Raw genomic sequence first — 14335 nt, 5'->3', positions numbered from 1 at the left:
CATATTCACAATCATCTGAATGGTTTGTTTTTGGTTTGTAATCTTCTCAAATGAAGTTAGTATCAAGGCAGACTACCATTTGATATTTTAGTAATTATTCTGAGTAAGGAGAGGAGACCACCTTTATGGATGATACAAAGTGGAACTGTTAATTAATTTACGGCAACATCTTAAAAGTTAAAACATGGTTTATCTGATCCTTCTTTAAAATATAACAACTGATAGAAATAGTGATGTTGGTTATTTTTTTAAAAGAAAATGAATACAAAATGTCATATCTGAAATTAAGGGGTATTACTCATTGTAAATTTTGGATATCTTCCTCTTATGACATTATTCTGTTAATTAGAGTTTTATCAGCATTGATTTCAATTTTCATTCTTAAAATCCTGAATCTTTGTAAATTATGAATTCTTGATACTCTCAATACTGCCATTTTGTACTCTAGACACAATGCTTCCTGTTAAACGAAAGTCTTATAGATCAGTACTACACAGCAGCAAAATGAGGATCCCAGGGGTACGTTTGGTACGCAAGATTGAGCAAGTGAGATTGGGTAATAATAAGGTTTTATGTTTGATAGGTGGGAATGACAAATTTATTATCAACCTCAGTCCCATCTAGATAGAAATATAATCAATCCCAAGATTAAAAATTTTCGGACCAAATTGCCCTTTCATACTGTGCACTCCCTTGTCCAAGTCATCCCTTGCCTCCACTTCTGCCATTGACTGCAACATCGGCATCTCCACCTCTGCCATCCATGGCGATGCTGTGCCCCAGGATTGAAAACAGTAGAGAGATCTAGGTTCAATAACGTTGTGCTCCTCGACTACACTGTGCCCTCAACGACGTTGATTCGAGTTTGAGTTTGACATTAATGGGCTCGAGTCATCATTTGCTAGATTTGGGTTCGTCTTCTTCCCACCATTGATTTCCACAATTAGTCGTAGGTTCAAGTTCATCATTGTTAGGTTCTAAGCTCAGTGACACGACAGACGAGCTTTAACAAGATCAAAGGATGAAGAGACGAACTGGGCACGATGAACTTCATAGTGGCTTCAAGTGACAAACAGACGGACTTGCGAGGAGAGAACTGACTTCAGGTGATAGACGGATGGTGGCTTTAGGCAACAGACTTCACGATCTGTTCGTCCTCTTTTCCAGATCATGTTTTTTTTTTTTTTTTCAATAATAAGGGCATTATAATATTTTGATATTTTTGATGCAATTATTTCATCTAAATATTACTTTATACCAAACATTATTTTGAAACCTCAATTTCAACTCTAATTTCAATCTCAATCTCAATATAATCTCAATCTATCAAAATTTATACCTGCATATCAAACAAGGCCTAGATATTTCGATGCAAATGATTCACTAAATATTCACATGGTCCCATGCACATGTTTGCCCTGGGAGAGATTTATCGTGAAGATCAAAATGCTGCTACAAGTGTGTGTACTGGTTGTTTGATTTCAATTTGCAGAAGGCTAGCGTTAAAAAAGTTCACCCATGTATTTTGTGGGAGATGGTCAGTTAGCCAATAATAACATCAATTTTTTTTTTTTTTAAGTCTTATGAACTCATTAAAGGGGGTGGTAATTGAAATTTTTTTTTTTGTTTGGGTAATAGGGGTAATTGAAAGTTAAAGAAAAAGAATAGTTCGTAATGATGGATCATCTAGTGCAAAAACTGGCCCCAATTATTTAGAAGGAAGTATTATGTTTTTATAATTTTCTCACACACACGTACACCGATAGGAAAGTGGGTGCACACAAAGTACACTTAAATGTGTAGTTTTAACTTTTTTGGTTATAATACACTTATACAGTTGAGTTATTGCAGGATTTATTTCCTCTCAATTTTAAAATTGGAGCTTTACATTATTAAAAATCTCCCTTTGATTTTGGCACCGTTTCTTATTTTTCAAATTCATGTAAATCTTTTATATTTGTGACATTTTTTCACTTTTAATGTCTACATAAGATAAATGCACAGCCCACACCAACAATTCTTACAAGTTTCTTATATTGTGGTTTAATCCATTTAATACAATTAATTATAATTTAGATTTTTTTTGGAGTAGTATTTGGTGATTGGACAAATTTGTTTACCCATGAGTGATTAGAGAAGTTAAGTTGCTGTTTGAAAAATATTTAATGATTAGATGAGTTAATTTAATTATTGTTTTTTTAATATCTTTTCTATACAAAAAATCTATTTTTTTTTCAAATTTTCTTTTTCTTGAAGAAGTTCATTTTTATTTTAGTTCCTTCATATTCATTTGAATTGTAAGTAAAATGATATGATTTAGATGGCATATTCACTTATCTATCATTAGTTGAGTATTGCAAGAAATATTTTTTTAGTTTCACACCGTATTGTAATTTTATGTTAAATTATTGATTAATGACCTGGTATTTTTTGCAAGAAAGTATTGATTAATATACTTAAATTGCTTCGATGAGTCTTGCTTGTTAAAAATCAATTACGAGGTGACTATGTTTTTTCTTAATTGTTTATGTAATTGTTATTTAGTCGATATTGTATATTTTTTAGAGTGATTTATTGATTAAAATTTTGGAATTAGCAATCACTTATGTGTGTGTGTTTAATAATGATTATATTACATGCTTATATTTTATATAAAAATAAGTAAATGCTTCTACTCAATATATTTATTGCATTTTCTTTTTTTTTTTTCTGAAAACATAACAACTAAATAAAAAAGATTACACAAGGTTTATAAAAGTACAGCCAGGCGAAAAAGAAAAGGAGAAAAAGGCATCAGACTGACAGGTAAAAAGGAGGAGAGGGGACTCTCTTTTTCGTACTCTTCTTTTATCTTCATTTCTCCCATCTCTACCCTTGACATTATTTTATTAAATATTTTAAAAAAAAAATTAATGAAAGGTAAAGATGGGGGAAGTGGAGAGAAAAAAAAGAAAAAAGAAAAGGAGAGTCCATATTCAAAATGGGAAAGGAGAGAGATAATGTCCTGCCAAACAACAACATCATCAAATTTCGTTTTCTTTGAGAGTTTGCTTCTGTGAAGATTCTTCCAAAAGCCCACTAATCCTATTGAAGCCAAGGAAATCTAGTTCTCTCTAGCAAAGATAGATATCCAGTTAAGAGCTGCTCGAGTAACATAAGGTAAGTCAAATTTGCGACTTCGCATGAACCAATCTGAGAAAGGAAATATCTATAGACTGGTGCCTCCTTTTCTTATCAAGCAATACCATTGATTCTTACTAGCAAATTTCTTTTTTCTAAACCAGAGTCCAGCTATTCTGATACACGTGCACAGCAATTGGACAATTTAAAAAAATCAGAACTAATAGCTGTGGGCGGAGATTTTACTAGAGCTGTTTGCCTGATAACATCTGAATATTGAAGCCACGCATTGAGATCTGAAATGAGTCCTTCAGGGTTCAGGTCTAAAGCCTTATGTGAAGCCAGATTTCTTTTCCATCAGATCAGGTTGACTAAGGTAATAATTTTTTTCAGAAGCATAAAATCTCCCATTTTATTGATCTGTAATAAGAAAGCGGGGAGCCAAGACCTAATATTAGAAGAATTGAGATCATCCGCCCTTATGCCCAGCGACCCAAAGCAAACAGCTTTAATTAGGGAACAGTGAAGGAAGATGTGATCAAGCGATTCCTCAGTGGAACATCTAAAGGGTCAAAGGGAATTGTTTTGCAAGTGATGCTCCTTTAGGGTTTGCCCAACAGGAAGGGAATTGTAAATCAACTTCCAAAATTAAGAGCAGGTGTTTTGGAGAACAATCTAGTTTCCAGAGAAAGGACCATAATTCATTATTAGTAGTCCTATGAGAAATAGCCTCTTCTAAAAGCAAATTGAAACCATCTTTTGAAGTATAACAACCCTGAGAATTTCCATTCCAAATAATTCTATCCTGAATATCTGTAAAGGAAATTGTGGTATTCTTTATACACTCAGCCACAAAAGGCTCGTAGTGAATCTCAAGAACAGGTAGATTCCAGTGAGAGGGACACCACGGGTTCACAGAGTGAGAGATACGATCTGAAATAGAACTTAAAGCAACATTAGAGCCTACTCTGTCTCCTTTTTTCCACCTAATCTAGGCCACCATAAAGGATGATCAATAGGAATTTTTTGGCCATTACCAACTTTCCATTTTAGCTTAGGGACAATCAAATGTGCACTGTCCTTTATGCCCTTTCAAAACCAAGAGGAGTTGTATGGAACCTTGAAAATTTGCTCCTTGTTTAAATCAAAATAATTAGTTCTTAAAGTTCCAGCCAACAATTAGCCGGATTGTGAATCAAGAATTCTCCAAAATTGCTTAGCTAGAAGGGACATATTTGCCTAATGCAAAGGCCTAATACCTAGACCACCATTCCTTCTAGGGGTGAAAACAGCATCCTTGTGAACGAGATGCATTCGCTTCTTCCCATCATTAGTTCCCCAGAAAAAATCAATACACATAGAATCAATTAGCTTGCAATATTTAATGGGAAGTTTACAACATGATAACTGGTAGATATTGGCTGAAGATAACATAGACTTAATCAAAGCTAATCTCGAGGACTTAGATAGAAGCCTTCCTTTCCAAGAGCAAATCCTTTTTTGAACCGAGTTAACAATATGCTGGTAAATATGATCTTTATTCCTCCCTGCGTCAACCCCAGTACCTAAGTACTTCCCAAGCTTCTCAGTAATATTCACCCCTAGAAAAGCGGCAATGGCTAACTTATTCTGAATAGACACATTAGGACTAAAAACAATGTTAGACTTTTCATGATTTATTCTTTGTCCAGACCCCCTACAAAATAGATCTAAAGCTTCCTTCACAGAGGCAATACTATTGTCAGTGCATTCAAAGAAAAGCATTGAATCATCAGCATAAAGAAGGTGAGATATTGGTTGAGCTAGAGAGCATATTTTAATTCCTTCCCATCTTCCACTGTCGTGGTAAAGCTTAATTATGCAAGATAAGACATTAGATGAAAGGATGTAGATGTAGGGAGACAAGGGATCACCTTGGCGAATACCACAGGAAGGAGTGAAAGATTGAGACAGTTGACCATGTAAAAGAATCTGGTAGGACACAGACGATATGCAAGCCATGATCAATTTAATCCATTCAATTGGAAAGCCCATCAATTTAAGAATAGCCTCAATAAAACACCAGGAAAGTCGGTCAAATGCTTTTGAGAAGCCTATTTTTAAGGCTGCTAGATTTTTCCTTCCCTTTCCAGAAGAGTGAATTTTGTTCATGATGTCCCATACAAGAAGAATATTATCTGATATTAACCTCCCTTTTAAAAAAGCACTCTTGAAGGGAGTTATAAGACGCAATAGAATTTGTTGAAGCCTATTGCACAAGATCTTGGAGATAATTTTATAGGTTACATTGCACAGACTAATTGGTCGCAGATCTTAGTTTGTACTGTCTTGTCTTTAGGGATCTATGTGATATATGATTTATTCAAAGCAGTAAGAAGATATCCTGTGTTCCAGAAGGAAGTTGCCATAGAAAGAAATATCATAATTGACAATATCCCAGTGACTCTGAAACAACCTTGCGTGATATCCCTCTTGTCCAGCCGCACTATCCTTAGGCAACTCAAAAACTGCTCTTTTAACTTCTTCCAAAGTAATAGGGGATAAAAGGATGCTAACTTCCTCTTCAGATAGGGTTGGAAGAGATAAATCTCTCATTTCTCTGATAAGTGCTTCAACATCACCATTATTAGTACTTGATAAGATACTCTAAAAATGATTAAAGGCCATGTTCTGAATTTCTTGTTGGTTATAAGTCCATGTTTCATCCTCCCTTTGAAGAGCCTAAACAAAATTTTTCATTTTTCTCCTGCTTACTATTGAATGAAAGTACTTGGTTTTTCTCTCTCCCTCCTAATGCCACCGAATTTTAGTTCTTTGCTGCCAATAGCTATGCTCACGGTCATACAAAAATTCCAAATCATGTTTTTTCTTTCTAAGCAAAGCATTTAGCTCATCAGAATGTAAATTTCCAATAGAAAGTTTCTCAGTAATATCTAAAATTTCCTTTTCCAGAGTTTTAATACGCCATCTAAAATTACCAACCTTGCCTTGACTCTAATGAAATAAAGAGTTCAGAGTTCTATTCAGTTTACATTTTAGCCTAAGGCCTGGAGACCCAGTGGAATGTTGACCCCAACTCTAAGCTATAACTTCACTGCAATTTCCTAGATTGTACCAATAAGGCTCAAACCGTTTAAATTTACCTCTGTGATGTTCAATGAAGGTAGAGAAAAGAATTGGAGAATGATCTGAGGCTGCAAGAGCAAGGGTTCTAACATTGGAATGAGGATATGAGTTTAACCAAAGGACATTGCTGACTGCCATATCCAATCGTTCTTTAACATTAGCAAGCCCTTTTCTCATGTTAGACCAGGTGAAACATGGCCCGAACTGTCTAATTTCCTGTAACTCATCATGATAGCGCAGCATTACATGGGTTACAGAAGGGGTACAATAAAGGATGTGAACATCAAGGCAATTATTCCAGGCAACTATAATGCCTCCCCCTTTTTTAATAGCATCTAGCCCCACATAATTATTAAACCAAAAGTAGAAAGCAAGTTACTAGCGACAGAAAGTTCCACCTTATTTTCAGATAAAAAGATTAAATCAAGCCTATAGGATGAAACTAACTGCCTAACCCTTTGAACTGCCATGGCCTTACGCAGGCCGCGACAGTTCCAGCAAATGATCCTTATGCACCCTGGGAAGCTTTTCACAGGCAGCTTCCTGAGCCTCTGCTGGAATAGACAGGTCAATGATAAGCTTCAATCTCTTGTTAGAATTCTCAAAAACTAAATGGTCTTCTAACAGCTTTCTTTTTTTTCAGACCAGGCGGACTTGAAGGTTCCAAATTCAAGTTGAAAGCCTCCAAGAGAGAGGAGTTGTTTAGATAAGGTAGTGGATCCTGGAATGATGGAGCAGTCTCACAATTCTGAGTAGGTGCCAGAGCTTGATCAGCAATAGGAGCAGTAACTTGATCCAAGGAAGTATAAATTGCTGAGCTGACATCTAGAACATAAGAAAAATAAATAAGCCAATGTGGTCCATCCATAATTGCAGTAGGTGAGAACGCAAATCCTCCATGCTCACTCAAATCATAAAACAGTATATTACTAGTTTGAAATGCCTTTTCAAAGAGTTCATAGTTCAGAGGCCGAAACCAATCTTAAACCGACCATAATTGTCACAGTTATTCCTCCAACTGTTAACTAACACCAAAGGAATTGGGGGTTTGTTGTCCAGCAAAAACCATTTGGAAGATTTTATGAAATGAGGATCAGAACCAGAGTGGATAATACTTTTTAAAAATCAGGTGGTATCTCAACCCTCTTACCCAAATTAGAGAAAATGCGCCTAGCGAATTCATCAACTTCGGCTTTAAGAGAATCCAGACTATCATTCAACCTTCTTTTTTTATTAATTCTGTACCCAAAGTAATCATATTTCCAAATTGGCAAGGCAGACCAACCTCCAAGCTCCTTTGATCGAAAATTGGAGCAACATCAACTAGATGGTTTACATCTGCTTCCCTCTTCCGACAAACTTCCTTCATCACCAACGTTTCTTCAAGAGGATTTCTAGCATCTGTAAAGAGAGGTTGAGTCTCAGGCTGTGGAAGTTTCTCTGGATTGGGTAGAGGGCTACCCTCCTCAATATTAGATCTCGCATTGTCAGATTTGGATAGAAAAGAGGCATATTGATCTTGAATAACCACAAAATCCTCATCCAACATTTCATTCACCATGGTATTAATTTGAGATCAATCATCGGGTGGAACTGCAGCTGAAAAAGGCTGATTATCCTGTTGCGAAAAAGTTGGCTCAGCCATTTCCTCATGAGGGAGGCCTCCCTGATTTTCTGAATCTGAAGAGTCTTCATCATCTAGGTGAAAGAAAAGATGATTAGGACCAGCATCATTGATGAGGACATGTTCTGGAAGAGTTTCATAGATTCTATATCCTGGCCTTGCATGTCTGAAAAAGCGAATCCTAGAAGTGCCTCTCTGCCGGTTGTTCCTGATCCATTCATGCCAATCACTTGCTAGGGGGCCTCAGTCAAAGAAACATTGGAAATGATTACTGAACCTTCTGACTGTTCTTGCATGTACCCAGTTGAAACCGTGGAAGGCCTGATGCACTGTTCTAGGACATTCTTGCTGAGTGTGACCAATGATCCGATAGAAATGACAATGTCTAAAGATTTTTTCATAAATGCATTCAACTTCAAAGGAAATCCCTGAGTCAAGGTTGACTCTAATACGTTGAATAAGTGGTAAGCGGGGATTAATCAAAACTCGGACTCTAAGAAAGTTCAGAGAACTTGAATAATCAGTATGATCATGAAGGAAAACCGTTTCGCCCACTATGTCTCCTAAGGTATTAGCCACCATCTCATTGTGGTACTCCAGAGGAATGGCCCAGAATTGGACCCAGATGGGGAAATAACCGACAACTCACTCACTTAAATGCATGTTGGGACACCAGTGGTCAGCTACAAGCGGAGAGTTTTGAATGGACCAAGGCCCATTATCCATAACAAAATTTCTGTCCTCCTGATTATTGAAGCTGATCAGAAAGAAGCAACTAATCCTCCCCTCAGTTCTAAAACTGTCTTGAAGTAACCAAGCCCTCCTAAGCTTTCTTGAAAGAGATCTCAACGAGTACATATGAGCATCTATCACCACAACAATAGGCACAAGAGGCCAGAGAGAAACTCGGTCGAGCAAAAGCATGAGGCCTAAAACGCAGTGAAGGCTGAAAAATGCGAGCCACCATAGACGGGAGAAATAATCCAGGAGTAAAGAAGAGTACGAGAGAAAAAGGCGAAAGCTTGACTAGAAATTTGGAGAAACAGAGGAGATAAGCAGAGGCGAGAAAGCATAAGCGAAAGGCGTGATGAAAAGAAGGAGACTTGACCTCCCTTAAATAAGCAGAGCCTCATAACTTCAGAATCTGAAACGATCACTTCCGAAAGAAGATAGAATACCAAAAACTGTCAATGAAGCACTAAAGCATCTATGATCAGTAGTTCAGAGCACGAGCTGAGCATAATAAATGAAGATCTGAAAAAAAACAACAAAATCTAGGAGAAAAAGAACACAAATCAAGTAACCAGAAACCAAAAAAAAAAAAAACAAAGAAAGAAAGAGAGAAAGAAAGAAAGAGCTTATTGGTGCAGGGAGCAGAGCCGAAATAATTAGAGACCAGATTCAAGAACCACACAAAAGTAGCACCAATGAGAAAAGGGAAGAAAGTAGAAACTGAGCCCAAATGATTAAGGCTAGAAGAACCAGGAAAATAAAGGCAAGTAGGCAAGGAGAAGAACACCAGTGTGAAAAAAAGTGACAAAAAGAGGAAGCAAGGAAGACAAAGGGCACTCAAAAAGGAGTGTTCTCATAGAGAAGGCAGGGTTTCTCTCACTAGGAGAGTATTGAGTTCATTCATCTAGGATTCAATATATTTATTGCATTTGAAATTTGAGTCTTGAACAAGATGATGAATACACGTGGTCTGGTAATTAAACTGACCAAAAGCAAAACTTCAGTATTCCCCGGGGACGCATTTCAATTCTCGTCAAAGCATTGCATGTAAAAAGTGAAAAACCATTTCATCTTATTTTTTATTTCAATGTTTCTTTTTGGGAAGACTGGTAGTTAGATCCCACGACATAATTAATTATAGTTAAGTTCTCATAAAAAAATTTATAAATTAATTAAAAATATCAATTTAAATAGTTGTAAACAAAAACTTTTGCTTCAATGTAAGTTATATTTTATTTTTAAATATTTATTTATAATTTAACACTTAAATATTTTTTATAATTAAAACTCTTAAATTTATGATTATCTGGATGAATATTTTTAATAAATTTTTTTAAAAAAATTATTGAGAATTATTATTAATTCAAAATTTTGGAATTTAATGATCATTCTCCCTTCTTTTTGCTGGTATTTTTGGTAAGATCAAAGTATATTAATAATTAAAAATTATTAAAGGAAAATGATATATAGGATCCAAAGAAATTAATTAATTTAAATAAGTCTTAATTAATTTTAAAGTACCAAACTTTAAGGACTTATAAATTTAATTTTTAATTGTGTAATTTTATTATGATAAATTTATAATTTAATTTTTAAATTTTAATATAAATAAAAAATAAATAAATTCATTAAAATAAAATTCATTGTAATAAAATTATAAAGTTAAGAGTTAAATTTATAAATTTTTAAAATTTAATACTTTAAAATTAATTAAAATTTAATTTAAGTTAATTAATCCTTGTGAAGTCCCAATAATTAAAGTTAGTACAATCATATGCAAAAAACTAAGAGTGACCGTTGGACAGCTGTCCATCTGGCATCCATGTGAGAGTTTCTTTTGGCCGTTGACTAGTCTCCTCATGTTTTATATCTAGCTTCGTTTCTTTTTTACCCTCACGTTTTTTTTTTTTTTGGGCCGTCGGGATTGCCTTTTTGGTATTCTTTGTTCAACGTCGCTGCGTTCTCATCATAGACTCTTGGTAAGTTCTCTCTGTTTTTTTTTTTTTTAATTGAGAGATATGTGTATTTTTCTCTCCTTTCATATTCCCTTCTTTTTTTCTGTCCAGTTTTAATTCTTTTCCTTCCCCTTTTCTCCCTCTTCTATTTTGGCCTTCTGGTTTCCTTCAATCGGCTCCGTTTCCCGGCTCAAATCTGGTTCCCTGTTCAGAAGCTGTTTCTGAACGTCTCAACCCGGGGCAACTCTTCAAACGGTCCAAAGCTAAAAACGAGCCGGTAAGGTGTCTGGGTAATGGCCGGACCGCGGCCCTCACCCGTCTATTGATCTTCCGTTCTTTATTTACACAATTTTCTTCGATGTCACAAAGATAATTGTGATATTCACAACCTTTGACCTTGAGATAAAACCCAGAGCACTTGACGTTCGCATACATAAGAAGAACTTACCGCTTGGGTAGTGGTGATGCTTGCTTATTTGTGTTTGTCTCCTCCCGTACATGGGTATGAATGTTATTGGGATTCAATCTTTCGATTTTGTTCTTCAAGTAGCTAACAAATCTGTGGTCGTTGATATAGCTGGCTTGTCGCCTTCAGAGACTTAAGAAGATGTGGAGTCTTGGCAAAAAACTTTTGGTAACTAGTAAATTAATTAATTTTACACCGGTACTTCTTCCAACCATAAGATTAATCTAGTGGTCAGGGTCCGAATCCGTGTACGCTTGGACCCCCTTCTATTATTTTATCCTGACCAAGCGTACTTCTATTATTTTTAAGGAGAAACAAAGATGACTCGATTGATGTATACTGTAAAATTATTGGAGAATTTTATTTTACTTTATTTTTTATTTGGGCGTGCCAGCATGCCTTGCGATGTGTCCACGATATTGTTGTCATTAAAGTTTTAATGAGAATCGATCATCCATTACGACGACGACGACTTTTGTCTCTACATCTTCTTGCATGCATGTTTCATTATTGCTTCCCTCACAAGCTTTCCTCTTATTCGTGTTTTGTGATTAAATCACGGTTGCTTACTCTATCATCTTTGAATTTTTTTTATTTACAAAAAAAAAGTGAGGTTGAATCCTAAAAACTTATTTGGATCAATACATATTCCAGTATTTAAAAAACACTTATGAAAATACTTAAACATGGTCTATAAATAAAGTTCTCATATTAACAATAAAATTCAAACAAAGCAACTTGTGAATTATGAGTTGAGAGTAGACTACATAACCTTTTTATCTTTTTCGAAATCAATACTCCTACCTGCACGTGCTTGACTTTCTTTTCGTGTCATTACATTTTAATTAAGAAAAATTTTCCTTTTATCCGGGGATTTTTATTGTGTACATCCTCATCATTATTATTGCGAGGATGTAATAATGCAAGTGGCTTCTAAATTTCCTTCTTTCATCCTCACCATATACGTACGCCACTTCAATTGCAGACCACCGCTCCAATGGGATTCCTGACCAGTGCTTTCGAGCATCTGCTTCTACTAAAAGACCTTCGGCCACCGTAGAAGAGCTTTCCCACCGCTTCTCTCTTTCCCAACTTCGAGTAGCAACCAACAACTTTGATGAAAGCCGAACAATCGGTAAAGGAGGTCTTGGTAATGTATACAGAGGTCACATCTCGATCGATGGTCAACCAATAGAAATTGCAGTGAAGCGTCGAGATTCCATCCGAGAGCGTTCCGAGTTCGTGAACGAGATCGTGTTTATGTGCCAGCTACACCACCCGAATCTGGTGTCCTTCCTTGGATTTTGCGACGATGAATTTAAAGATGAAATGATGGTGGTGTATGAGTACATGCCTAATGGATCCCTCCACCATCAACTTCGCGAAAGGGATAGCAACTCACCAGCACTCTTGTGGAAGACAAGGCTAGAGATCAGCATAAGAATAGCGCGTGCACTACACTACCTTCACGTAGGAACCAAGGGCACCATCGTCCATTGTGATGTAAAATCACAGAACATTCTTTTGGACGAGCATTGGAATCCCAAACTCTCAGATTTCGGGCTTTCATTAAAAGGACCAAAATATTCATCCAAGGATAAGGCCAAGGAGGTGAAAAGAGTCAGAGGCACCGTGGGATTCATGGCCCCTGAGTATATTATTAATAATAAGGTGTCAAGTAAATGCGACGTCTTTAGTTTTGGAATGTTTTTGTTAGAACTAATAAGCAGAGAAACACTCTCGCAAATTCTGATGATAACTGATGAAGAGTATGATCAGGAGAAGAAGAATGAGGGTAAGGATAAACATGCTTCGCCATCTTTCAAAAACACAGCTGAGGAAGTACGGACTGCTACAGAAAGTACAGATAATTGGAACGGTGTCGTATCACTAATTTCCCATGCTATGGCTGAGGGAGTACTCAGGAATCTTGAGGAAAAGGGAAATATTGGGAAAATAATTGACCCTAGTTTGGTAGGAGAGATAGCACCAGAGTGTTGGAGATTGTACATAGATATTGCAGCAAGTTGCTTGAGTGGAGATCCGGATGCGAGGCCAGACATGGGTCAAGTTGAAGTGCAGCTGGAACGTGCATTGCAACCACAACAGGAAGCAGATGCCCCACGCTTTCTTGATTTAACTTTCTTTCTCCTTCATTTTCTCTGTTTTTTCTTTTAATCTTTCTACCGTCCCATGTTTTCTTCCTATATTTAGTATAATTGTCCTCTTATATTGATTAGTAGGATATAGTGAGATTTATTTTTTAGATTAAACAATAAAAGTTGTTATAAATTCAAGGGCATCTTGGATTTATTAAGATTTATTCTATTTAGATACTATTTATTAAAATTTATTAAATTGAAATTTAAAGAATATTTTTTATTTATTAGTTATTATTATAATATTCATTAGTTATTATTAGGATGGTCAATATATAATAAATTTTCATATATGACACATTTTCAAATCTCATTCAAATAATCACTCCTAATTAAATTTTCTGTCAAGGATCATTGTAAGAGAATCATTTGGAATTTTTTTACTTAGTGATTTATTTTTAAAAATCACTTTTTAATTTTTTTACTAACTGATTCATCTCTTTTGAAAATCATTTCAAGATTTTGTTTAGTGATTATTTATGTATAAGAGAATCATTTTGAGCAATACAAGTTGTTATAAATTCAACAGCATCTTGACTTCAAGGGAATCTTTTTAAGATATATTGAGATTTATTCTTCAAATTAATCAATGCAAGTTGTTACAAACTCAAAGATATCGTAATTTTGAATGGAAGTGTTATGATATATTATCTAGGATAAACGTATATTTTTCCTTTAAAGTTTTTTTGAGAGAGCATCCAATATTTTAAAATATTTTGTATAGCATTTTCACCTCTTAATTAATTAAATTGAAACATCAAGTATTTTAACGTTAAATATCACAAACATTCATAGTAGGCCTCATTTTCTATGACGTGGTGAGCCCCATTATATTTTTTATTATAAAATATTCCACAATGAAACCCTGTTAAATCTAATATCTCAATTCATATGTATAATAATAATATGATAGAATAAAGTAATTCATACGTACCTGAAGAATCCATGAATGCTAAAGAGATCTCGATTACCTCGAGTATAGGCAAGTACACAACCCTCAAGTCCCCAGAGCTTTCAGAGAGTTCAGAGACAATGGAAGTAGAAGAAAATGAGTCGTGTGTTTGTGGTTACCGACTAATCGTCTTATATAGATCAAATCGGTAATCGCCTTATTAAATAATTAAATAATTATATTATCTATTATCTCTGACTC

The 14335-nt window shown here is 35.3% G+C and overlaps 1 protein-coding gene across 7 annotated transcripts; it reads left to right on the top strand.

The window, feature by feature from the left end:
* The first annotated feature begins 3002 nt into the window (after positions 1 to 3002).
* On the top strand, positions 3003 to 13271 carry LOC129302354 (receptor-like protein kinase ANXUR2). Of its 7 annotated transcripts, none has more exons than XR_008591263.1 (4): positions 3003 to 3159; positions 3285 to 3496; positions 6729 to 6813; positions 6895 to 9608. XR_008591263.1 is itself a non-coding variant. In XM_054941169.1 (3 exons), exon 3 carries the CDS (start codon positions 12284 to 12286, stop codon positions 13199 to 13201), a length of 918 nt encoding a protein of 305 aa, XP_054797144.1. In that variant the 5' UTR covers positions 3003 to 3159; positions 3285 to 3496; positions 12009 to 12283; the 3' UTR covers positions 13202 to 13271. The 7 variants fall into 7 exon arrangements, 2 of the variants coding, with proteins under 2 accessions (XP_054797144.1, XP_054797145.1); XR_008591261.1 differs by having other exon boundaries at positions 6890 to 9608; XR_008591264.1 differs by lacking the exon at positions 6729 to 6813.
* The last annotated feature ends 1064 nt before the right edge of the window (positions 13272 to 14335 follow it).

Source organism: Prosopis cineraria, unplaced genomic scaffold, assembly GCF_029017545.1.
Source record: "Prosopis cineraria cultivar Desert tree isolate PC_DT_omini unplaced genomic scaffold, ASM2901754v1 PC2, whole genome shotgun sequence".
Lineage (NCBI taxonomy): Eukaryota > Viridiplantae > Streptophyta > Magnoliopsida > Fabales > Fabaceae > Prosopis > Prosopis cineraria.
This window is presented reverse-complemented; position numbering and strand designations above follow the sequence as displayed.